Genomic DNA, 27,331 nt, shown 5'->3' with positions numbered 1-27,331 from the left:
TCTCTCTGTCAAGTAAATAAATAAATAAATCTTTATTAAAAAAAAAAAAAAAAGAAGTGTATCCTAGAGCTCAAGTGCTTTTCCCAGGGCATTCTGAGCTTGCTGCAAACACTGAACAGCCTGCTTGTCTCCTCTTTACGTGAAAGTGCTTTGCTAAGATACATAAACGCTAACAAAGGAAAGTGGTCTAATAATTCACTTGTGGTGCCGGCTTCCCAGCCTTGCTGCCTTGCTTCCTCTGAAATGGGCACTTGTTACCAAAATGGGCTTCTGAACTTACATCAGGACCTGAGTAACCACACAGCTTAGACTGTGTTTCCTTGAAGTCACATTCATTTGGAGGAGTCTTCTTGAGTGGACAGACTAGATTTCTAGTTGAGATCACCAGTAAGGAATAGGGTGGCCTTTTCTGAAGAAAGACTTGGTAGACCAGAAGTCATAAACTCGTGACTCACAAAACATACTCAGCCCACAGATGAGATTATTTTTTTTAATGTCATGGCTTTGGGGAAAAAAAAAAAAAAACAGTTGACAATGTATAAAATTGAAGAGATTTTGCATAAAATCTGGATTTCCAGCTTCTTAAAAAAATCTAGCAACACATGAAATATTTCCTATCCACAATTGGGGTAAGCTGAGTAGCCACTTCCCCTTAAGAGGAGCCACAGGCTTTTTACTTCACCTGGTTTACTTCATGCCCTGGCATCTCATGGCTCTGCTGGACTTTGAATTTGCTGCCCCTAGGGTCCGCCGTCTAAGAGGCCAAAACAGGAAATCATGAATTGTTCTTTTAAATGTGCTCTGCTTGAAAGTAGCTGTGGCTTGTACTTACTCTTTTTACTTCTGCACAAAGAATGACCATTGGAAGCATTTTCATATACAGGAACAGGACAGTTACATGCAAAGTGGAGAATTTTACACTACTTACCTGAATAAATCAGGCATACAAAGAAAATCCTGAAATGATGATATTAAAGTGAGATTTGAGATTTGAATTATTCAGGGGTAATTGCCTTAGTTTTCCACCTCACTGTTCCCCCTTTGCTTTCCTCACACAGACATAATCTTCAGAATGTTCCTCTGTCAAAGGCCATCGTCATAATTCCCCTGCCTCTTTTTCTTTTTTTAAACTCATTTGCACTCTAGGTAGCAATTGTTGGAGCCCTGCAGGGGAATAATTGCAGAGGAATTAACCTCTGACATTTTTTCTAAAAATAGCCCTAATAAATCCAATCATAGGTAATTTACCTGTCCGTGTTCCTCCGGGATAACCAGGGTTGAAGAAAGACCTGGCAGGCTGGCATTCCTTCAGCAATTATCTGTGATCTGAATTCCTGGCACCTGCGTATTTCTTCGTTCTGAAATGCAGAGTACAAATTGCCCTCTCCCCTCTGACCTCGTGACCCTGTTTCTCAGCAACTCGCTCCTGGGGTTGGAATAAGGCCTTGCTCTTCCAGAAGGGTGTGTTGGGCTCACCAGGAAAGGGAGCATGGGTCAAGCTGGAGCATTTGTGGGGTCCCTCCTGAATTCCTGCCTCCTAGCGTCCCAGTGATATCTTCCTGCCCCTTCCCTTCTTTTCCATGTGGGATCTTCAAGCCGCCCCCCCCCCCCCCCCCCGCCGCCCCCAGCCCTGGTGCGTTACAGGTCACAGTCCTCAGCCTCTGTCTGAACAGCCACACCTGAAACCTGTTTGGGGAAGTTTCTCTGTGTAGAAGGAAGGAGAGTGCAAAAGGTCATGGGTGGGTAAAAGGTCTGTGGTTGGTAAAAATTCTTTAAAAAAAAAAAAAAGCCATTTCCTGGAGCCATTAAAGAAATGCATTTTCTCTTGCCCCAAACAAAAGGGTCTGCATGTGCTTTTCCCTTTTGTTCTCTCCAGATGTTCTAAGAGCCCACACTGCAGTGTGGGCATCTAGGAAATTGACTTTCTCAAATGCCACTTCTTGTGGCACTTAAAATACAGAGCGTCGAATCCTTGTAAATTCCACTGCAGAGACAAAGCCCAGAGCCCTTCAATGCACAGAAAAGTGTATCTATTATCTATCGTTTCAAAGTAAGTGTGCAGTTACTTTAATTGCCTTTGTCTTCTCCTTTTCAGCTGACATTATCTCTACGGTAGAATTCAACCACACGGGAGAATTACTAGCGACAGGGGACAAGGGGGGTCGGGTTGTAATATTTCAACGAGAGCAGGAGGTAAGTGGCAGTGAATGCAAAATGCCCATTTTCTTCTCTTTTTAAAGGAGGCCTCCTACTGTTCCTTAATCCTCATGTGTCGCCCTTAACCTTGCTGCTTTGCTAGCAAACTAAAAACTGCCAAAAAGTCATTAACATCAACAGTTCCACATTCAGGCTCCTGAAAGCACTTGATAATAGAGCCTTTTCCGGGCATGGCCTAATCTTTCCCAACCTGGGTGTTGCACATTCAAAATGACCTCACTTCCCATCTGACCTGTGAAATTCCATGGGTGCTTGTTGAGCAGAGAACTCCTTTCTGAGTGGGATTTCTCTTCCAGCCATTGAAATTAAGGCTCCCGATTTCGGGTGCCCCTGCAGAATACGTAGGAGGGAAAAAAAATAGCTCTTTGCCAACAGAAGTGAAAAGGACACCTGGGGTGAGTAGAGAAGAAAGTGATAGTTCACCCCACCAAAGGGAGTGAAATCCCACAAAGTGACGTCTCAGAAATGCATGCGGTGCGTGCTTTACTGTAGGTGTTGCACAGGTCCCTGGAGCTCAGGGCTGTGTGCATTCTGATAGGAGTTCGAACTTCCGGCCAATTGAATCTCAAAAAGCCCGTTTCCTCCTGAGACTTGGGTTCCACTAGAAACTGTTTCTTTTTTTCATATAAATTTTTTGATGTCTACCTCTGTTTTGTCAGAACAGAATTACAGCCCAATCTGATTTCCTTGGCCTCCCCTGGCATGGTCCTGGAGCTTCCAGGAGGCCCATGTGTGTTCTAGGACCTCTTCCATCTGTTACCACCTGCCTGGGAGATTCACCAGGCCCAGTGCAGGGGGGTGGCGGGGCTGGCACCCAGTGCAGGAGGAAGGTTTCACAAGAGACTTCCCTAGCAATTGAAAGCCTGCTTCATGCCTCAAAGCCATTTATGTTCCCCCTCCCATCAAAAAAAGGAAAGCCTCATTTAGAGGTGATATATTTGGTAATTGCACATTATTTGCAATTAATTTCTATAAGGGCATCGTGATCCCTCGGGGTTCTGTATAAATTCAAGTGTTCAGCATTAAATCAGGCACCCGGCCTATTCCATTGGCCCTGGAAACACGAAAATGTGGTTGGCAAGTAGGAACTAATAGCTCTTCGTGACCTGGAATTTTTCCTGCTTTTCCAGAGCTGCCTGGTGCTAATTGGTCTGGCACATACTGCACACACTTGACAGTCTGATTTGGATGGTAGCAAATCAGCACTCTTATAAATTTATTGTTAAGGTGGACTGGCTGTCTCCGTAGTAAGCAGGATATCAGCATTTCAAGTCCTTTTAAAACTGATTTTCAAACCTCCTTCCATTTTAAAAGAAAATCCAATTAGGCCCATGGTGATGATAAAGAAGCCACTATTTAACATCAATTACCCAAGGTAGCATGTTGCCCCTGTCATCATCATCGTTAGCTATTTATAGGTTTCACCTGTTTCCGTTGCCGGACATGTTGGGGAAGCCTGAGTCAGTAGGAGGAGGAAGGGGGGACACGTTTTCCAAAGGAGGGTGGTTCGTTCAATAAAAAATAGACATCGAGGAGAGGAGCACGCGGTGGAGTGTTCCACTTTGGGGTGCGGCTTCAGGTTGGAATGAACCCAAAGCCTGAGAAACAAAGCCGTGTGACAACATCTAGGTCAGGCCGGCTTCCATCTTGTGTGAGTGACCTCTCGGGAGCCACGCTTCTGGAGACTTTGCTCGTAGGACCCTCACACATGTGCTCAACACTGGCCATCAACATTGTCACCCATCAGACTGAGTCAGTGGAGACTTGGGTTTGAATGTTCAATATCCATCCAGAAAGATGTTTCTTCTCATTGAAACTTTTCTTCAGAGTGGAGCCTCTACGACACATGTGTAAGTAAGACCTGAATTGGAATTTGTGATCACAATTTTCCAAAGCCTGAATCTGGAAGCTCTTGGTAATAAGGTCCTAAAACACCTAAAATTAAAACTCCCTTTTCTTTTTTCCCTTCTCCTCTTTCTTTAACACCTGCTTTGTCCTCCTCTCCACCCTTCTTCTTCTTACCCTTGCCCCCTGCTGCAGATCCTTTCCTTTAAGTTTCGTTCTCACATCCTTTATGTAGTTCCTGCTGTTCCCACTATGAGAGATGGAGCTGGGGGGAGGGGGGGTGTAGAGCCTGACAGTCCTCCCAGGGTCTCCCCCGGCATCTCTGTGCTCATATCTGTTTTGTCATTTGTGCCAGAAGAAAATGGGGGGGAGGGAGGGATCTGATGCCCAAATCTGCTGTGTATAAGCTTTGTGAACTTGGAGAGGTCATTTTAATACCTCTGAGCCTCTTCTGTCCATTTCCCTGCACTGCTGACCTCTCAGAGGTTCTCTGAGGATCTGGTGAGACTTTAAAAGACCAGCAAAAGGTACAGATCCCATAGATTTGGAGTCTTTGTGAGGGATTAATAGACGTCAGTGTGGACATCGATGTGGGATGGCTTACTCCTAAGGGTGTCTGAAACATCCATTAGGATGTAGGAAGAAAATATTAGAATTTCTGTTTATATGTATTTTTAAATTGTCCTATTATTAGTATCTGTTTCTGTGTATATGTTATATACACTATGTATTGGTACAGAAGTTCATGCATATAATTTATAAATAATTACTTGTATATTGGAAGTCCCAGTATTGACCAACAGGGGTACATGATCAAATGTTGGGGAGGCAGTAAGCTAAGATCAACTTGTTGCCACGATTCTGCCCTCATTCTACACTGACGTGGCCTGCCCATCCCACCCCAATGACTCTGCCCCAAAAAAGAAGGAATTGATGAATTTGCATTTGGCTTACGTGATTTCATCTTTTGTGTGTGTGTTTTTCCTTTCTCACAGAGTAAAAATCAGGTTCATCGTAGGGGTGAATACAATGTTTACAGCACATTCCAGAGCCATGAACCCGAGTTCGATTACCTGAAGAGTTTAGAAATAGAAGAAAAAATCAATAAAATAAGATGGCTCCCTCAGCAGAATGCAGCCTACTTCCTTCTGTCTACTAATGGTACGTTCAGGTGACTTTGCCCGTTTGGTATTTGCAGAGACACAATCAGCAAACTCTATTTCAATCTCTCTTGGGCTCAGTTTTTCTTTTTACCTTGCCAGCTGTTGAAAAACTTCCAAAGTGTATTTGCAAGATGTCTACCAGAGTGCTTGGCCCAGGGTAGGCCCTCAGTACAGAGCACTTACCCTTTTTAAAAATAACAGATTTATGACCGAATTACATGAGACCCATTATCCATATTTTTGATAATGCAGATGATTTCCAGGTGTTTTTAGAATCTGATTTCCTTTCTTAAGATTCACTAGGTGTTACTCTGGGAACTCATTTCAGAAAACTCAACGTGCCATCCCCATGAGTTTGGCATACTGAATAGAAATTATTAATCCCTGAATATATTTGGGGGTTTGGAAAGGAGATGGCTCTGTCTCTCTTACAACCACAAGTTCTTGGCCAGGAGCACAGGTCAAGAAGAGAGGGGGTACCTACCAAAGAATAGACCAAGAAGTGATTTCATTCTCTCTCTGCCCCTCCATACTCTTCCTATACCATTTGTTGTTTGAGGGGAGTTGATAGAAATAGGTCAGAGAGAGAGGACATAGGGGGTTGAATAGAGAGCCAAATTCTGTATTAATTTGGTAAACCTTTATACAATGAAATGACCTACAAGATTCATAATACCCTTGCTGAAAGAAGCCATCTATGCTCAGAACAATTCAGAATAAAATCATATACTAAAGGGTGCTAATTGAATAGCACAACAATTAAGAGGATTAGTGTATAAAAATTGAAAACCCTCTATCAGGCAAATAAGCCGGAGAGCACTTCATTTCATCCTATGTGTGAACCTGCCTAGGAGGAATACACATTAAAATAGAAGTCAAGAAGCCAGGAATTTGCTTTTTCCCTATCCCCAACACTGACAAGGTATTGCTCACATGTATGTAATATGATCAGACATATATTAGTGTTTTGAAGACAGAAAGGAAGCACACTGAAAGATTTATTATGATTAATTTGGGGTTGTGCATGTTGAGTGTCTTGTAGATTTGCTCCTTTTATCATTTTTTCCTTTCTAAGTTTTTACAATGAATTTTATTTTACCCTTCTAAAAAAGGGGGGGGGGTTAACACATATGAATCCAATCTCCCTTGATTATAAAGCCAGTGTACAAATCTAAACACTGGCACTTCTGAAATAGCCAGTTTGGGACTATTCAAGCATGGCTTATCTCAACATGACCAGATCTCCACTCATCTGTTTTTCCAGATTTTCAGTAATTTAATTCTTTCTCAGAACTCTGTGTATTGTTCGCTTTACTTTTTTCAACCCTCATTTCTTGAAAGCCAGACTACATGAATGTTTCTTCTTCTTCCTTTTTTTTTTGCTGGTGAAGTTTTACTTAAAGGCTCTGCATTTCCTTTAGAATAAAAGAGACTTCTGATGATGTTGACTTAATTATTTCAGGCAGAGGAAAAGTGTCTGATTATCTGCTATGGCTAGCTTACTTTATATTGCAAAATTTACCCTATTGATTATTGCTATAAAATCCAAAGACTTATTAACTGCTTTGTGGGGGGGATGGGATGGAAATCATTGAAATGCAATGAAGATTAATTATATAGCATAATGTTCTGTTAATTGAGTTTTTAAATAGTTTTTTGATTAACAAGGATATTATCTTCCCATTTGGGATCCTATTTCATATGCCAACAGCATCTCAAAATGATTCTTAGAAGAAAAATTCCCATGTTCTTATGCAATTTTCTTTTTTGTACTAATATTGAGGTTGAGAATTCCCCTTAAGCCAAATAGGTTAACATGCAAAAATTAATGAAAGACAATTGGAATTACTGTACAAAAGAGAAAATGAAGATAGATGATAAGATTGTGTTCAAAAGCTGCCACAAGTAATGATAAACTACTCAGAGAGCCAGCCAGAAAAAAGAAAAAGTCATTACTCATAGTAACAGCCACATGTTCCTTAGACTTTTTTTATCCAAAAAGCTTCAAGATACTAAGTCAAGAAAAATTGTGTGATAGTAAAGTCGAGAATGACTCCAGGCAACCCAGCCATGGGGAATTGGATTGAATTCGCCATCAATTATCTTTAAAAAAAAAAAAAAATGTGCTCATCTCATTACAGTTGGGTGCAGTTTTTATGTTCTGCTAGCATATATTTTCAACTTTACCATTTTTCATGAAAAATAAAACCAACATTCCATTGTGAATCTAGACTTTGAAATTACTTGCCAGGTGAAAACACGTTGCTTTACCTAGCTTTCTACTTCTGCCTTAATTCTTATGATGAGAGGAAAGGTGTACTTGATTTTTTTTTTTTTTTACATGCCATGAAAGTAGTATGTGTTCATCATAAAAAAAAAAATTAGAAAAAACAGGGAAGCAAAATGAAAATAACACTGTTTACATCCGGAGAGAACTGGTATTAATGTCTTTTAAAGAAAAAAGCAGAGACATGGATAAACGGATAAATCTTTTTGCTTCTTAACGAAAACGAGATTATTCTGTAAGCTGTTCTGCAACAAGATTTTTTTTACTTAATAATACTTAACAACAGGAGTGTCTTCCTAGTTAAATATCTTTCTAAAATATCATCACGTTTCAATGACTGCATAGCATGCCCTTGTATGAGTTTCCTATAATTTATTAATAAATCTCCCATTATTTGACCAATTAACAAATTCTTATTATTATATATTTATAGGGGTAGATGTTAGTATGGGTAGATATGGTTAGGAAAACATATTATAAACTATGCATAGTATATTACATGTATTAAAAAGTAATATAATTGCACACACAAATATAATGAAAGGATGTATACAAAATTTTCCTAGTAGTTTTCTTTGTCTAGTGGAATTGAGGGAAATGTTTTTTGTTGTTTGTTTTTACTTTCTGGTTCATTTTCATTTTTTGCAATTATATTTACCACTTGTGTAATAAAAGAAGGAAATAAAATGAGAAAATACAAAAGTATATATGCAGTGATACTATAGGTTTGCACGCCACTCCCCAAAAAAATGCAGAGTAAAAATACTGCAAGTATGTCTGCAAAATGTTAACAAGGATTGTCCCTGACTAGAGGGATTATAGTTGATTCTTACTCTTTATGTTCCACCTGTGGTTTCTCGATTTCTCTGTGTAGCAAGGTATTGCTACATAATAAAAATAGAAGAGGAGCATTGCCTTCAAGTGGTACAGGATATAATCCACAGCCAAGCAATAGAAAATATTTGGTGTTAAACGTCACTGATTTGTGTTGTTCTGACTCACAGCTGAGCCGTCCCTCATCCAGGGACTGTATAAGACAGGGCCTTTGCTTCGTTTTCTCACCCTACAACGCAGTGCATGCAGCAGGAGGGTGTCCGGAGAGGGTAGGAGCAGAGGACTGTTGGCGCAGAGGTAGGAAGCGCAGAATTCAACTCAGTGTCTGGGAATGGCTTCCTTGCCTTCTGTCCCAGTACAAGCCAGTAGGGGCGCACACATCTTACACTAAGCAGCCCGGCTGGGTCTGCCAGCACACGTGACCAGCTGGGGTCATCCCCAGATAATAGAAGACAGGGGCACTGACCTATTAAAGTAGCCAAAGGGTTGCTGAAAGCCCACTTCAGGATGGGGTGCATTTCAGACCTCTGAGGGCCAGGCCTTAGGCCAAGGAGACACGGAGAAGGGAGATGAGGGGGTGAGGGAGAAAGGGAACCCTACTAGAGGCTGGGAGAGGGGCAGCTCTTCTCCCCACAGTATTACAGAGGAAATGGGATGTGCTGACATCACCGCGGGTGAACATATAGCTGTCAGAGCAACATGTTATTATCAGAGAACAGTTACCCCCTTTGCAAATTCTAGTAACAGCCGCCCTTTGTCAACCATTGTTAGCAGGCCACCGCTGTGTTCAACAGTGTCTGTACAGTATTCCATTTCAACCTCCTGAGAGCCCCGTGGGGAAGGCAGTGTTAGCCCCAATTGACAAATAAGGAAACCAAGGCACAAAGAAGTTAAGTGCCTTTATTTGTAAGGTATAAGTACTGGGGACATACTTATACTAAAAAGTCATTTGTTGTTTCTCTGAAGTTCCCATTGAGTTGGGCATTCCATACTCTTTCTCCTGATAAATCTGGTGCTCCCTTTTGTCACTTGAAGAAACTAGGCACCCACTACCTGGGAATCCCTGTCCTTGGCCACGTGGCTGGCTGGAGTGGGAGTAAGGGTGTGGCCCAAGCTTGTCTGGTTCCCAAGCCTACTCTGTGCAGGCACAGAGGAAGATACAGAGGAAGATGGTATTCGAGCCCCTGCCTTCCAAGAGAAAAGCTAGAGTGAATACAAATAATGAATGCAGGACCCGTGCAGGAAAGCCTGCAAAGGCACATGGCCCACGCATATGATCTGATTGGCCCAAACATGTTTCCTTAAGAAATGGGATCAAAAGCCTGCAGGTGGGGCATGCCATCTCCTGCCTCCCAGAACCCTCAGACCCTCTCACTCGTTCCCCCAGCCTGCCTCACCCCTGTACACATTGGAGATCTTGCCCTGCTTTATTGCTATGGAGAACGACAGGTATCAGCCAGTGATGTAAAGTGCTGGAACAGTACACAAGAGAGAAAGTTTCCAGCTGGGGATTCCAAGGAGACTGCAAGGGCAAAGGAGTGTTTGGGTGAATGTTCTTACCACTTTATATCTCTGAGTATTGGCAGCAAGGTGCACTGTATAGATGGGAGTCATTCGTTCACGCACCTGATGGTTACGACACCCACTGTGCCCCAGGCACTGTTGTCGGTGCCAGATGTGTAGTGCTGGGCAAGACAGACTCCCCGCCTCCAGCGAGTGCATGTTCTTGTGAGGGAGACGTAACAAAGACATTGTCCCATAGTGAGGAGTGGCAAGAGGAAACACTGAAGCCGGAGGAGCAGGCGAGAGAATGGGGAGGACATTTTGATGCAGGTTGGATGGAAAAGGCCCCTCTGGAGGTGGGCACGGACAGAGCAAAGTGAAGGAATATGTCACGTGAATAAGAGGGTCAAGGGCTTTCCAGGAAAAGGCACAGCTAGTGGGACGCCCATGGCAGGAGTGGAGATAACGTGTCCCAGGGTGGGGGGCAGTAAAGAAGCCCCGTGGCTGGAGCATGGGGCGCAGGGGGCAGACGGTGAGACCAGAAAGGGTGAGGAAGTGCGGGTCATTCAGGGCCTTCCAGGTCACAGGACCGTGCTTGCTGGGGTGGGACACTGAAATAGGGATACCTACCTCTCAGGGTTATGGTGCACATTAAATAAATTTCCCATGACAAGTGCTGATAGCATGGTGACACAGCTAATTCTGTATATGTGACTGCTCTTATTCACTGTTCCATAAATATTTTTATTGAATGAACTGAAATAATATATAAGCTCTGGATTTCATAGGCCACTGTCAGGAAAACCATTGGTCTGGCCACAGTATATGGTTTTGTTTTGAAGCATGAGCTCTGCCTCCAGACAACATAAGATTTATGCCCCAGATCCTTGACGTGAACAGCAGTTCCTTTCCATCCTCACCTCCACCTTCCCCTGCTCCCCCCGCCCCTCCCCCACACACCATACTCCTTGACAACTTGTTTTCACTGTACTTTTGATGTCCTCTGGTTGCCCTCCACAGATAAAACTGTGAAGCTGTGGAAAGTCAGCGAGCGTGATAAGAGGCCAGAAGGTTACAATCTGAAAGATGAGGAGGGCCGGCTCCGGGATCCTGCCACCATCACGACCTTGAGGGTGAGCCTGGGGGCAGCTTCGGCCCCTGTCTTTCACTTCTCCTGGCCACCGGGGGCCGAGGAAGGGCTTGCCGGTGCGGCCGCAGGCTGGGTACTGCTCCAGGTTGCAGCTCTCGTGTGTGAGTGAAGGAGATGAAGCCGAGATGTGCTCTGATGGCAGAGGGAGGAGCGGGATGGGTCCGAGCTCTGACCACCGCAAATGCGTGTCGTTGCTTTGTTCCCCTAGGACTGGCCCACACGGCCACCACCATGTCTTCCTATAGCCCCAGCCTCTGTCTGCTCCCATTATCGAAAATGTTCTGAGCGTCCTTTGTCCTCAAGGTGCAGGGGATGGGACTACCCACGTGGCAAATTGGGATCTTGTGATTCAGAACAGGAACTTGTGAATCTAATGGGCCTGAGTTTGAATTCTGCCCCTCATCAGAATCTCACATGGTCATTTAACCCTTTTGAACTTTGGTCACACGAGCTACTTTTAGTTTCTCTGTCTGTAAGACAGTGAACCTAATTCTTGCTCAGCGTAAAACACTGAACCTCATACTTGGCTAAAAATGTGCTGGGAGTGGAAAGCCTTCCTTCCGTGGCCGGTCCTCAATACGTGATCTGTGCTCTTAGTCTGAGTAGCTCCCTCCCCACCTTCCAGAAATGCACAGTCTGGTAAAGAAAAGATTTGTGGGTCTACTATAAAAATGCTTATGGCACTAAATAGAGTGAGGTCAATGCAGGGGGTGTCAGCGTGTTACAGTTGATCAAAGGAGGAAGAAATTCTATCTGGCTCTGGGAGACCAGGAAAGGTCTCTTAGGAAAGTGGTGTTAAAAATGGATTTCTAAAAGCAAACTTTTAAGAGAAGGCTCTCTGGATGCAGGTTAAAGTGGTTCAGGACTCGGCGGTAAGTTTAGTTTCGGATGTGTTTAACGAGTGGTAAAGCGGACATGTGTTGAGACCAGCCCTAGCCCCAAGGGACTTTCAAAACTGTGTCAAATACATGCTTTCAGATACCAGCTGCTCTACTGAAGACCAGAAACTGAGAAGAGACACCGGGCAGTGCCTGTGGGGAAAAGAGGTGGTCACTGTATGTTTAGAAGCAGATACGGGAATTGAATGATGAGCTCGCTTGTTTATTTGCTCATGAATTCATTTGTTCCTCTTTATTCAGCAGGTGCTTGGTTTTAAAGATTTTATTTATTTATTTATTTATTTATTTATTTATTTATTTATTTGAGAGAGAGAGAGAGCAGGGGGAAATGCAGAGGGAGAGGGGGAGAATCTCAAGCAGACTTCCTGCTAAGTGCCGATCCCAATGCAGGGCTCGGTCTCATGACCCTGAGGTCATGACCTAAGTTGAAACCAAGAGTGGACACTCAACTGACTGAGCCGCCCCACCCCCGATGCCCCCAGCAGGTGCTTTGGGAACACGGGCTCATTGCTGGCCACAGGGCTAGGCTGTCAGGTGTTTACCCAGCCCTCACAGGTACTTGGTCTTCGGTTGCGCTGCTTCTGAGCCAATGAGCTTTGACGGCTCCGCTTCCTCTTGTCAGCCTATGCCTTCAGCCGGAAGAGCGGCCATGCGCGTCTTCCGTATCAGGCTGGGCCGATGCTCTAAGGGCTGCGAGGTTCGAGGTTCTGCAGACCCGAGGGCGAGTAGTAAAGAGTACGGACATCGAGTTAGTCGGTCCTGGGTTAGCGTTGTGGCTCCATTGCTTTCCACCTGGGGACCTTGGACATATTAATTAAAGTCCTTGTGCCTCCCACGTCCCACGTGCATCATTACAAGGATTCACTGCTTCCTGGGATCTTTGTGAGAAAGCCATGCTAGTTTGTGTGTGAGGAAGTGCTCAGCCTTGTAATGTCTCACTCACAGAAAGCACTCGTTAATGTTTGTTCCCTGCTGTTGGTTTGATATTATCTTCATCATGATCATTATCATAGCTGTTATTACTCCCTACTGATAGGAGAAAGTTCACATTCTTTTCCTTTTCGTGTACTTTTTATACTGTTGTATTCAGTCTACAAGCCATTCACTGACACCTAGTGAGTGGTAGGCCATCTGCCGGCTCTCCAAAGGGGTTAAGACGGTCTCAGGACCCTTGGAACTTTGCAATCCTGTGGGAAAAACACATGGTTTAGGTGCCACTGGGAAATTCACACCATGACCTTCTACCCAGATGTCACCTTGTCCTTGTTTGCTCTGTGGGCAGACTTTCTCAGATGCCGTCTGTAGTGCCCACCATGAATTTCTGGTGTCCCTGGCATCCTATGGGATTTCATATGTCTGTGGTTGGCCGCTCAGGGATGTTGCCCCCGTGATGAAGAGAAGACCTCTGTGTATGTTTCCATTAGAGCAGAGGTGCTGAAGTGGACTTGGTACCCATCAAACATGGAAGGAGGTTGTGGCTACAAGTGAGAAAACCCCCATTCTGGTCCTTGCTCCCTTCTTAACCAGCTGTGTGACCCTGGGCCAGCAGATCACATTTCTTCTCTCCAACCTTAGTTTCCGAGCTGCCACACAGAGGACTGAATAGTCTGTGCATTTGCATCCACGGGGCAAGTTCCACATGCAGATTCCCAGGATCCAACCCCAGTGATTCCCTTCAGCCAATGGAGGAGATCCAGCGAAATCTGCATGTTTAACACAGGCCCCTGGTGGGGTCTGTGGTCACTGGATTTGATCATCTCTAAGGCTCCCTCGAGCTATCACTTTTTATGAGCCTCTGCTACTTTTCAGTCATTTCAGTAGTTACTGTATCAACTTGAGAAACACATTTGCTATAATATTGTAAATACCCGTATATTTTTATTTCACCCCATCTACTTTCCTAGGCTTTCAAATATCCTGTGTTTCAAGGTAATCATCCACACTGCGGCATTCTTTGGATGACGATGCTGCAAAGGCCAGCCTCCTTTCCATTTTGATCCCAGTGGTAGAAGAAGGAAAAAAAAAAAAACAAAAAACAAGAAACCCTGAAGACCACAGATTCAGAGCAATGACTCCAAACAGAGAAGGAGCTGACGTGATATTAATCAGACTGTAATTTACTAACATGCTCCTCTCTGGAAATTTGCATTGCCAGCATTTGTGGCTTCCCCCCCCCCCCCCCCCCCCCCCCTCCCCCNTTACAATTACCTCTTGCTCACTTCTCATAGTTTCCAGTTCTGTGCGGATCTTGAGAGTGAGAACATTTAATAATACGCGACAGCTAATTAATCCTCCCTGAGTAATGAACCTGTTCTGTTTCAGTGCTGGGAGGCTCAGCTTTTCAAAGCAAGAATGTGGCTATTTTTTTTTTCTTTTTCCATGGAAGAGATAGGCTTTTAAATCCAGTCACTCATTACCCAGAGAGGCTATGAGAAGCACTTCTATGAAAACCATATTGCCTGCTCAGTATATAGCATTCAAAGCAATAATCGTAATGATAGTTTAATAATAACACCTTATAGCTGTAAAGTGCCATTCATATCACCAAGTGTTTTTTTTGTTTTTGTTTTTGTTTTTACCTAATCCCTTGATTCATCTTCAGAACAGCCAGTGGGGAGGCCAGCGCAAATGCTGGTGTCTAGTATTTATTGAGCCTTTATTATATCCCATGCACCACGCTGCACGCTGTATCTGCCTTACCTACCACCTGAGGTACAGTTTGCTGTTAAATACCCATTGCACAGATGAGGCTCAGAGAAGTTAAGTAATATGCCCAGGATCATGTAGGACTAAGAATCAAATTGTGATCTCCTTTGCTGTGGGACCTGAGCCCTGAAACCTGGTGCAGGCTCAGAGAGAGTAGTGACTTGCCCAGTGCCTGCCAACTGGTGATTCCAGAGCTGGGACTAAAAACCAAGAGCTATGGCTCTTACCCTTGGACACGTACATTGGAGGATTGGGAACCGCTGTTTTACTAATTAGTGCCATTATTATTTCCAGATCACGGTGCCTCTCTCTTTCCCCGCCCTCTCTACTTTCTCTTTTACCCCCACATTCATACACAGAGGGTTTTTAGATCCCTGACCTCAGCGTGCAGGATCAATGACCCCGAGGTCTTCTGTAGTTCCCCTTAGCAAGATTCCCCTGGCCTTCCTGCCCAGCCTCCCAATACCAAGATGTAAGCGGCCCTTGAGCCCTTTCTAAGCAACGGAAACTCATAGTTCTAGTAACTTCATCAGCCTAGGATGGGAGCTGGGTGGTGAGAAATCACACTTAGCATATTTTTCCCTGCAGGAGGAGCCTGGAGTTATTATTTGCCTCATTATGGTTGGCTGCCAGTGCCCTGGGAACCTAGGCCAGATTGGAATTTGTTTTTTAACGTTATGAATGTAGATTTCAGAAGGTGTGATCTCCCACGCTGTGACTTGCCATTACCGCCCCCAGAAATGAAGGGGCTGTAATGAATTCCAGTTTTCTAATGGATTTTACCTAGATATTCCTTACAGCTACTATAAATAATAATAATAATAGCAGCAGCCATGTTTATTAGGTGCTTACTCTATGCCAGGCACTGAATTTCATATCCTTATGTAGTTCTAACAGTAACTCTGCCAGGTACGTTCTCTTACTCTCTTGGGATCATCCAAAGACTGCCTTCCTCAGAGAAGCTCTCCTAGAATTCCCTAGGGAAAATCACACCCTCCAATATTCCCCTTCACTTTCAGTGGCCTTACCCTGCCCCTTTTTTGCTAGCTTGTATCCTTACCCGAGCTATCATCTGTCCATTTTCTGCTGCCCCTCCACGTCCACTTAAACGTAGCCTCCAAGAAAGCAGGAGCCATGCTGGGTTTCCTCCCGTAGCCCCAGTACCTAGAAGAACGCACAGCACCTAGTAGGTCATGTATTTGTCAAATGAATGCATTACGCAGAAGTGGAAACAGAGTTTTAGTGAGGGCAAGGATTTTACCCAAGATCTCATGACTCGCAAATGGCGGAACTGGGATGCAAACCTAGTCTCCCTGCCCCCAAGTTTTCATTATGATTCCTTATAGCTTCTGCCTTCTAAGGAGACATGAATTCATGATCAGAGAGCAAGGGAATTTCAGTCTTTGTTCCTTGAAATTCTTCGGCAGAGCTTTCTTAATGCATGAGCTTGACTTCAGTGGGAGCAGGAGGAGCAAGGGGTGAGGGCTGCAACGGCTTTTCTGTCGCAGGCCAGGCACAGAGTAGATGCAGTGGTTTTTAGAAAGATGATGTGACCTGTTTTATATACGAGCCTTCTGCTGCTGACTGCCTCTGTCTTCCTCTCAGCCTCAGGACACACTCACGTGACGTTCTAGACTAACATTTTTCCACGTAGAGTGACCCTGATGTTTGCGAATGTCATCAGTGGCTGTTTGGATACCCCCTCGCTGCCATCTGAGACACCATGGCCCATTAGCATGAACGTTTGCCAGCTCTGAACTCAGAAGGGGTCGTCTTGGGGCTTATTGCTCACAGGCCATGGGGTTAGTAAGGTTGATGAAACAGACTAGCTCTTTTCCTTAAAAGTGATCCTTTCCGTGAAACAGCTAGTCTAACTACCTGATCTGTTTTCTAAAGAACTGATCACACAGGCCAGGGGGTTAAGTTAAGCAACTCCATGTGTTCAGCCTCTCCTAGGGCAGAGCAGTGTGTAATGTAGGTTTTACAGTTCTTTCTTCATCGCAATCCTGTGACTTGGGCATCATGCCTGTTTTACGGGATGTGTAAACAGAGGCTCAGGGAGGTAAGTACTGGCTTAAGGCCCCACCGATAATAAATGACAAAGCCCAGAAGGGAGCCCAGGTCTGTCTGATCCCAGAGGTCCTGCCCTTTACCATTACACAGGACCATGTATTGTGTGGCCCCTGATTGAGACAATGGCAAGGGTGATAGCCTCTGACACGGAGAACTTTTTCATGTATTTTTATCCTATTTAGTGCGTGCTTCCTGTGTGTCAGGCACTGTGCTAGGTTTGTACTGCCAAGTGGATCTCCCAAAGATGAGTGAAAAGCTCTCCCTTTCCTCAAGAGGTAGGAGGGAACAAGATGCAAGTGCCTGCAAGAAAAAATTAATGGAAGCAAATGTTCTTAAACCTCAGAGTGCCTCATGGGCACCTGGGACGCTCTGTCGAGAACAGTCCCTTCTCACTAGGGATTCTGGTGTAGAAGGTCTGAGTTGCACCCAGTGACATCTTTGACATGACCCCTCCGGGAAAACCCCCAGTTGATCTTGGCGCATGCGGTCCCTGGGCCACCGTTTGAGAAACACTGGATAGGATAAGTGTCCTGAGACCAGCACAGAAGTTTGCCATAGCAGAGGAAGAACAGAAGGGAAGGAGGTGCAGGACTAGGAAGGAGTTTCCAAGATACATCTTGAAGGATAGATGATCTTTTAAGCCGGGGATCTTATCTGATGCTCCCACGGATCCTGGGAGGCTAGTAGGACGTGAATTGATTTTTTCCTCTTTCTAATGGTATGGATGTAATTATCCCCATTATAAAAGGGGGAAACTGAGGCTCTGAGAGGCAGATACTTTCTGTCTAGACACAACCTTATGCTTTCTTGCTGCCTCTGTGGTGCCCGTAGAGGATGGGGAACCCCAGGCCAGTTTCAGGGCAGATTACTGGGTGTGTCGGGATCGGCCAGCCCTGCCCGGGTTTTAATTTTGGCTTTTATGCTTTGATACCCGAGGCCTCTTAGGACACAGATACAGCCTTCTCCTACCCATTTTTAATTTTTCTAGATTTCATTTTGTGATTTATTGCTGTGCCAGGGACTTAATCTCCAATCCTTTTACAGTTTCATCTTTCCTTTCCTTATATTTGTTGCAAATAACAACAAAGTGTTTAGCTACTGCAGTGGAAAATCAATCAAGCCTGTTCCATATTCACAGGCTTGCAATGGCACCCGGATGGCCCCCTGGATTAGATTAACTTTGTGAATGTGTCACTCTGGTGTAGGTAATTTCTCAACCTTTGCTCCATCCCTCCCCCTCCTGCCTCAGCGGGTGGATATTGAGATTTCCCGTTGACTGACTGCCCCTCAAGAGAATGCTGGCATGTGATATGTGTAACTCAGCGGGACGCACATAGTCTGTGTTTATGAAAATAAATAATAATTTCTGTTATCATTATTGATTGCCATCATTATCTGATTGTATCTGTCTGTGTCATGGGGTTGTGGTTATGGGATCGGAAGGCACTCCACAGGAACCTCAGGCATGACCCTCCCCGACAAGCCTCTGCATTTTGACGTGTTTCACCTCTTGGGGGTGAGGGTCCGGGATGTCTCTGTCCTGCTCTGTGGCTAATGTTTGATGAGACAGTGTTAGTTGTATTCAGTGTTAGGCAAAGGAACTAATTCTGTTGGATTAATAATAAGAGCAGCCAACATTTATTGAGGATTTGCTGTGTTTTGGGGACATTGTACATATATTGGCTGATTTAATCTTTGCGATAAAGCTTTTATGGAAGGACTGAAATAAACCTCATTTTAGAGATGTGGGACCAGAAGTAAGAGGGTTTAAGCAATGTGCCTGAGGTCACACAGCTGGTAAGTTGTAGTGTTTGGACTTGAATTCATGTTTTTACTCTCCTTCCTCTCATATCAAAATCGAATATCTGGTCTATTCATCTGAATATTCGATGTAAACCACACTCTGAGTCAGCAGGAACTAGAGGACAACCTGTCAAGAAACTGTAGAAGCTGCTAGTGCCTTGGGCACAGGTGAGTTCTCCGTGTTGTTTTGGGGGAAGGTGGAGCAGAAAGGATACATGGAACTAGGTCATGGTTTACCCAACCCGGCTGATGACCAGACTCTGGGAACGGCTTGAATCCTGCCCAGCTCGCTGACTCGGAGTGAGCAGGAGCAGGGCCAAGGGCTCTTCCCATGCCCCTCAGCTCTGTCCACATAGTCCTGAACACCGTCTGGGCTTCAGGGCCATTGGCACGATGATGACCGGAAAGGTCCGCTCCAAGGCGAAGGTTCTCTGATTTTGTTGTTTAAGTTCTTTCTTTGTCTCCTTCTTTCCTCCTAACCCAGGGTTCTATACAGAAAAATCTGAGGGCAACCTTATTATCAAAACAAAGTTGGCGCTATACTGAGTGATGTGATTTGGAGAAAGCTTCTGGGAGCCGTCAAGGTTAGGTTGTATGTGAGTGGTTCTGTCGTTTAAAACTCAAGTTCTTTTCCCACCCTATTCCTTATGGAATCAGGGGCAGCCCACCACCTGATGGCCAGTGTGCTCTAAGAGCTAACACTATTGCAGACATTCGTTAGACATATACTGTGTGCCAGGCTTTCTGCTGGGCACGTTACAAACACCATCTTTCGCAGCCCTGTGGGGTGCGTGCGTACTCTTGTCATCCCCATTTTACAGATGAGGAACTTTACTTAGAGCTGAAATGACTTACCCACAGGCTAGAGCTGCTATGTGGCAGTCACATTTTTAACCACGTTCTCATTGACTCTGGAGTTTCTGATCTTAACACCATACTGCCGGTCTCCAGGAAAGGGACTAGGACTCTGGCCACGTGTCAGTCATCATCTGTAAGATGGAAATCACCATACATTCTTCCCACAGTGGTCATGCTAATAAAATAGAGTAATATGCCAACAGTATGTATCATGATGCCTTGTGAACAGTGGCTGATCAGAATTCCCTTTCTCCTCTCCACTCCCCTCTTCTCTGTCACCTGGACACCAAGAGTTTCAGGAAAGTCTGATGAATATAATTGTAAAGGTTCAAAGCAGTGTGACGTCTGGGGACCAGCAATCCATTGTGCCTGATTTTGAATGTGTGTTTGTACTGACTCTCCAAAGCTGCCTCAGATTCAGAGTGTATCCACGTACGATAAAATAGTTTCTTTCATCTGCAAGCTACCTTTGTTCTGCTGCCTGTACATTGTAGTAAGCAGATCCCACGTAAATGTAAATAGAAGCAGAATCCTATACCTGGTTTAAGATCAGGTTCTCTTTGTCTCTTGCTCCTGCCTCCTTTGGAAGGCTACCATGGCTTCTTGAATGTGGTAGGACCTGGTAAATACCACTCCCCATATGTACACTTAATGCCAGTAGGAAGCTGAGAAGCCCACTAATATTAGAAAAAGAAAAGAATCATGTTAGTGAAGAAAATCTTGATGTTTCCATGGCCTCTGCTGCATTTTATCTTGAGATTTCCTGGTCATGAGGCAGGACCGTATTCTAGACTATGATCTGTTCTCTTCCTGACATTGGTCATTGACTCGTATGGGTTTCAGAGGTGTGGTAAGGTTGGCAGGGCCAGGCAGGCTGCTGGCCTTTCTCAGGCTCTGCAAGTAAGGATCTTGTCCCTGTGTCAAACCTAATTCACATCGACCGAGGTGGATTTTTCTCAAAAGAGAAGTGATCAGTATAGTTTCACCCCTCGTTTCCTTTCACGAACTCTCTGTATATTTTTACAGCAAGTGAAAAATCCAGGCCCAACGGGATGATTCAAGGAGAAAAGTGCCTCCATTTTTGGACTTTTTAAGGTAGAGTTACCTGAATTATGAGTGTGATGAGAAAGATATTGTCCCCGGACCAGGTCCTGGCTCTGAAATGTGAGCTCACTGTTGCTGCAGGGAGAGGTGTGAGTCCCAGCCCCTGAAGTGACACCCGCTCAGATATATGTGTCTGGGCATGCATGGCCAAGAAACCTTAGAATGTTCACAAAGCCTAGAATGGATTCGTATTTGTCTGTCAGTTACACTTACTGAACCAGAGGTAGAAATACATGCCTAGATCCCTTCTGCTACCAGCTCGTGCAAAGAACTGATTTGAAGCCACACAAGAAATTCTGGGGCTCCTGCTCATTATATATAAGGTTTTTGTAGAAGATAATGAACACAGATGTGTTTAGAATCAAGTTCAGTAGAAGATAAGATCACTGTGATCCTCGTACATTGCAAACCAGGCTTTACCTGATACATTGATGTAGCATTTTAAATACCCGTCCTTACTTGAGAAAAAGATTTTAAATATTTCCCTGCCCGTTAATGTACAAGAAGATCGTTTTTTGGTTGTTTTTTTTTTTTTTTTTGGTGCAAAGGAACTGGTTGGAGGAAGACATTTTATAAGGGTACTGCCATGTTAAAGGAGATTGTTATCAACAGAAAAAAAAATATTTAATTCTTTGAATTCCTTAGAATGATTGAGCCGGAAGGAAAAGAACTTTCTCCCTAAAGGTGTTAATTTGTATTTGCTCGAGCAGAGGAGAATGGGTCACACCCTTGTAATTTGTTGTGATCAGATGATCAGTTGGGCTCCTGTCCTTTGCCAGAAAAATGTTGAAGGCAGTGATAAAAACACACACACACATTCACTCTCACAAATGTCTCCTGCTCAAGACTATATGGGGAAACCCTCACTTAAACACATTTGAACAAATTTTTGCACTTCAGGGTTTCTCGGGACCTTTAATATACTGATAGAGGGTATCAAACTCCAAGAAAGATAGATGATATGCGATATTTTCCACCAAACTTAGCTGACCATGAAAAGCCCTTTGCTGGGCTCATGGGACCACTTTTCTCTATGACATTCTCCTCAAAATGCGGTCTTTGGCCCAGTGCCAGTCTGCAGATAAGGTACCAGAATATGAATCGTTCCATCACTAACCCACTGCCTTGTTCAGCTGATACTTTTATTTTCCATAGCAAGAGGGTGAGGGAAGTCATGCATTGATTCTCTCTGAAGCTCCTTATCTTACCATCGACCATTAACAAACAGCTTGTGGGTCTGTTATTTCAAGCCGCACCTCCATAGACCTCACTTGGGGAAATGCGGGGCGGGAAGAGTTGGGTCGGGGTGGGAGCAGCTCTCCTGGCAGCATTTTCACTCTGCTCCTCCAGCCTTGCCATCACAGAATCACGTTGATGGGGACAGATTCTTCACTTTGAAGTTCATGAACATTGAGCACTTAGTAGTGCCTGGTACAGCACCAGGCACCTTGCGTGCTTCCCCTTAAGCTTTACCTTAACTCTGTGACCTTAAAACCGTTGTCGCCAGGGACGCCTGGGTGGCACAGTCTGTTAAGCGACCCACTAGGTTTCCACTCAGGTCTTGTTTCTCAGGGTTGTGAGATCAAGCCCTGGGTCAGGCTCTGTGCACCGCACAGAGTCTAGTTAGAATTCTCACCCGCCCTCTGCTTCCCCCACACTCGCTCACACATGCGCTCCCTCTCCCTCTTTCTTTCTCCAAAAATAAATAAATAAAATCTTTAAAACAAAAAACTATTGCTGCCATTTTGGATGAGGACATTGCTGCATGTGGAGAAAGCAGTTTGTGCAAGGTTCCTCACTAGCCAGTGGCAGAACCAGACGTCGTCCCTGGCTCTCTGACAGTAGACTCCCCCCTCATAGCCATCATGGTAGCTAGCCTCCCAAAAGCCATGGTTTTCAACCATCTGAGCCATTGGGGGTTTTATCCCACTGTCAGAGACCTCTTCAAGTAGGAACGCTGCATTAGCCAATCTAGAAACCATCCCTGTTCACAAATGTTTCCTTCTGTGTAGCTTAACATCTCTCTAACCTACATTTATAAAAGAAAGGTTCCACCTCTGCAGTTCCCAGAGAGACATGGGTGCCCTCATGGGACTGACAGTCAGTGGGAAACTGGGTGGTTACGTGCTTTTGTTTGAAAGCACAATGACCCTGACGTGATGCGTCCGTGCCTGATGCTACAGTCAGTCCTCTTGTGCATTTCAGCCCTGCCCAAGCTCCTCAGCATTTGCTTCTCTCCTCTGTGATCCCATTGCCTCTCATTATTTCGAGGTTTAGAGTTCTGCAACTCTAAATTGAATTAAATAAGGACATTGTCTGTTTAAATGCTAAAACTCTAGACAAAAGGGGAGCAAACTTCATCCAATTATTCCATTGCAGTAGCAAACAAGCAGATGTTTAGAAACATGTGAGAGCTTGATTAAAAAAAAAAAATTAGTTGCTGTCCAAATTCAAAGAGTATCTGAGAAAAGCATTCAGGTTGGGAGGTGAGGGCAGTGGGGGAACGAAAGATTATCAATGAGTTCAGGAGTTGTGAGGTTAGGTATTGAGACAGAAGTGACAAAAGACAGCCATATTTGGTCACCATTGTTCTTTCCCACAATAAAGTCATCCCTGCACCTGAGCCCGCAGCTGACTGTCACATCAGTCCTGATTAAATGTGCCTTTGTCCAACGTGATGGTCAAATCAATTCAGAACAGAGGCACCACCTGGATCTCACTAATTCTACAAGTATTTCTTGAGTTCCTAATGTAAGCCAGGCCCTGCGACGGGCCCTGGAATGGCAGCAGTGAGCATAAATGACCCAGTTCCTGCCCTCATGGATCTTACAGACTCTTTTGGTTGGAAAGGGCACTAATCAAATGCCCCCCCATGTGAAACTGACACCAAGTGGTGGCTGCAGAAGACAGGTGGACAGTGCACAGGAGAACAGACGGGAGGATTTGATCCATTTGGGGAGAGCAGAGAATAAGTTCCTGAGCAACTACTAACTGAGCTGAGGCAGGAGGTAGGTGAGGAGAGGAGTGGGAAGAACATTCCAGGCAGAAGAGATGCCATGGGCAAGGGCCATGAGGTGGGAGGTTGCACAGGTGAGCAGGGGATGGGACAAAAGCCAGAGTGGCCGGAATGCTGAGCACAAGGAAATACGTGGTGACCACCAGGGACAGGTGACAAGGCAGGCAGGTCATGGCCAGACCATGCTGGGCATCACAGACCTTGCTAAGGAATCTGTTCTTTCCTCCCAAGAGCAGTGCAAGCCATTTCTTCTCTGCACTGGTCATTTTTGGAAACAGCCCTTCTTTGCTCGGATAGCTAAATGTTCTGCACCCAAGACAGGATGTACACCACGGTAGAAAAGCTGTCAGCATAAGCCGGGAAGTTACCGGCAGATACGAAGGGTTTAAATGGAGGAAGCCAGTGGCATCTTGTCAGGGTGGCCATGTCGCCCTCCGGCCCCTCGCCTGCCACTGTTTTGATACATGTCAGGGCATGGCCTCCACGGACCTTCTCCAATGTGAAGGTGTCCTCCCTCCAAGGTGAATCCTCCCGTGAGTGATTGAATTGTTTGGAGGGTCATAGAACCTGACAGCTCCCTATTACACAAAGGAAAAGATAAGCTTCTGTTAGTCCCGGGGCAGGAGGAAGCCAAGACAGAGTGCACCTGTCAGAACTGCTTACGGCATATAAATCATTACCTCAATTTTCCATGCAAGAATTGGGCCAGAGAGAAAGAAGTGACTGAGGTGGGTTAGCGGTGCAAAACCGTTTTAAAGAGCTCTTCTTGCCTGCCTCCGAAGCAGGATTGCTCTGCTATCCATGCAGAGAGAATGGAGCCCCATGCTCAGAGGAACGACAAAGACAGATACCCACTAGCTCCAGGAAGGGGCGGTTTGTTTCTGTGGCGTTCGTTAAGGGTACTTGTTGCTCTTCTAACAAGAGCGGCCACCAGAGCTTTCCCTGACTCCAGAGGGGAGCGCGTTTGGTATTGTACTTGTTCTTTGTGTGCTCCTTGATTCCCCTATTGTGTAATCCCCATAGCAATCACGGTTATTGTCATCTTTTTCCTTCTCTCAGTTGCAGGCCAGAAATCTCCGAGATAGCCAGGGACCTGGCTGGGTCATCTGGGGCTAGCCTCCTGTCCCAGGATATCAAGGTGTATCTCGGGGCAGAAAACAACCTAAAACTGAAAAAAAGGCTTGAATGAAGGACAGCAAATTTGAAGATGATCAGTAAAAATTGAAAAGTCTAAGTTGATTGGACAGTACCCAAATATCCATTTCATGTTAGGTTCTATAAAATACCAAAGAGCTAGCAGAATGTGGGAGCCTGGAAGCCTCCAGTGGGAGAAGCCCCAGCACTGAGTAAACCCAAACTACTGACTTGTGCAGCAGACCCTAAGGAATGCTGCCTTGTGTGTCTTCTGGGCTCCGGTAGACCGAGGGGACACACCTTGGGGGAACTCATTCCTTCTCCAGGACAGACCAGTTCCCCAGGGCTTTTGAAAGGGACTTTGGTCACTGGAGCTGCATTAAAAGGGAACCATGGTTTGTCCAGCTCAGATATTCCTGTTAACCAGTGATCAAGGAGCCTTTCTTTTTTTCCGCCTTCATGTATTTTAAAGAGAAGCATATCTTCAAAATCACAACACAGCCCAAAATGTGTTGGCTGCCAGTTAAAACTCCCTAGGACTTAGAAATGCAGTATATTTTCTGTGAACAAACCCAAAATATGAGTCAAGACAGTACACAGAGGGATGTGGGAGCTGAGCGAACAAGTCACATGGATACTTTAAAATAAAACAGAATAATTGCTTGTTTGTTCAGAATGTGTGAGCAAAATGTTCTTACTGCCAGAAGAAATGTGAGGCCTACTTCTTTCCGCTTGTCCTCTGGTAAGGGAGGGAAGCCCACAGTTGGAACTGTTGTGGGAGAGAATCTAGTATAGCAGTTACAGGGGGTTAGACGAATAGCTCTGGATTCAGATCCCAGCACTGTCTTTGTATGGCTTTGGGCCTTTCTATTTTATTTTATTTTTGAGAGAGTGTGTGTGAGCAGACCGGGGAGGGGGGGTGCGGGGCAGAAAGAGAGGGAGAGAGAGAATCCTCAAGCAGACACCCCGCTAAGCAGAGAGCCCGACGCAGGACTCGATCCCAGGACCCTGAGATCATAACCTGAGCCAAAATCAAGAGTTAGACGCTTAATGGACTGAGCCACCCAGGCGCCCCTGGCTTTGGGCCTTTTATTTAAGTTTTCAAAGTATTGATTTTATCATCAAAAGGACCTACACCATAGTACTTAACAGCATAGGATCTGGCTTTTAGTATTAACCATTCAGCAATAGGTAGCTAGCTTCAGGTTGGGAATTAGGAATGCTCGGTACAGAGGTATCATCAGTAAACCCCTGTTGTTGCTTTTAGATGGAAACGTACAGTTTGGACGACAGGTGGGAAAGGAAAGACTTCTAACTTGATCAAATGGCCAAAGTTCATTTGCCTAAGCCACATCAACTTCAATATTTAAGACTCTTCAGTGAATGTTCATATCACTAGCCTAAAGGACATTCCCATTAAAGATTCATAAATACATGAATACAGACAGGCAGACTGTACTTGGGAAGGAAAAAAAATTAAAAACCTCTAAGTAAAGATAAGGAGATAAAACGAGTCATCAGTTTGAGACTCTGGATGAATCGAGGTATGTTCCCACGCCGTATCACCCTTTTGGGGGAGACCAGTAAACTTTCAAGTTCTCACTGAGCTGAGAGAAGTTCCGTGCTTAGTAGTAACTCCTTCTCAGAGATGAAGCAGCCGCCCTTTGATGGGAGTGGCCTCTGGGATGGGAGCCCTGGTAGCACTGACCACCCTGGAAGGTAGTTGAGAGTTGGCTCAGGACTCTGGTGGCAAGTCTTCTCTTAGATTCTCTGCCTCAGGCTCCAACCATCAGTCAGCAAAAGTGCAGAATTCTTTACCTAGGTCAAAGGATCCACTCTCAGATGCTAGACCTGCGGTCTTTATTTTGTGAGCATTGAAGAAAACTTCCTATGTATGTTACTTTCCCTTAAAAAAAAAAAAAAAAAAAAAAAAAACCAAAAGAAAAGTTNTGTATGTTACTTTCCCTTAAAAAAAAAAAAAAAAAAAAACAGCCAAAAGAAAAGTTCTCTTGCTGTTTTCTCCTGCTCTTGACCACTGAGAAAAGAATTCTTTTTTTCTCCCAGCACAAGCTCATTATTGATCTATTTCACATTCACAAATTCAGATTCAACATTGTACATTAAAACTGACCTAGCAGAAATTTCCCCCTTAATTGGACCATTTTTCTGTAGAAACCATCTTGCCAGTATCTGTGGTAAGATAGGTTCTGGAAAAACGAATGATCAGGTGGAATTAGATTGCTCTTTCTGTTTGCTAACAACGCTATGCCTTTGCATAATTCTTACTGATTATCAGAAGGGGAAAAGCTATAACTCAGGCAGAGATGAGCTTTATTGGCATTGGTCCCTTCTAGGGAAGAAAAAATATATGTATGGGCAGAAGCATTTGCAAGTGCCTTATATGTTGAGAGATTGAAATTCCAAACAGTCTGTAAACTTAGCTTGCCTAAATCTGTATCCTTAAAAAATGAAAATGCCTCCCTATATTTGGTATCATAACTCTAGAGCTGGGTTTATCTCCTTCTCTATAATTAAAGACAAAAAAATGTATACCTATAAATATATCTAGAAGAGAATGTCATTTGAAATGAAAGAGTTCTCATGAAGGAAAAATAAATAGCTGGGGAGAATCTGGAGTCAGACACCTTCCAAGACTTAGAAATTAACAAGAGACTGTTAAATGACCCGTCAACCTGAACAGCAGCAGGTGCTCCTTGGAAAGGGAGAGAGCTGTGTCGA

The 27,331-nt window shown here is 44.6% G+C and overlaps 1 protein-coding gene across 7 annotated transcripts in view; it reads left to right on the top strand.

Annotated features, from left to right (window-relative positions):
• The window catches only part of PPP2R2B (protein phosphatase 2 regulatory subunit Bbeta), a 453,368-nt gene that overhangs the window by 348,486 nt on the left and 77,551 nt on the right, over positions 1-27,331 (top strand). For all 7 annotated transcript variants that reach the window (XM_034656222.1, XM_034656221.1, XM_034656220.1 and 4 more), the window contains 3 exons: positions 2,096-2,193; positions 5,058-5,223; positions 10,870-10,982. In XM_034656222.1, coding sequence (XP_034512113.1) covers positions 2,096-2,193; positions 5,058-5,223; positions 10,870-10,982 — 377 coding nt within the window. The remainder of the gene's footprint in view (positions 1-2,095; positions 2,194-5,057; positions 5,224-10,869; positions 10,983-27,331) is intronic.

Source organism: Ailuropoda melanoleuca, chromosome 3 (genome assembly GCF_002007445.2).
Source record: "Ailuropoda melanoleuca isolate Jingjing chromosome 3, ASM200744v2, whole genome shotgun sequence".
In the NCBI taxonomy this organism is placed as follows: Eukaryota; Metazoa; Chordata; class Mammalia; order Carnivora; family Ursidae; genus Ailuropoda; species Ailuropoda melanoleuca.
Note: the sequence above shows the minus strand (reverse complement) of the source record. Positions and strands in the feature narration are given on the sequence as shown.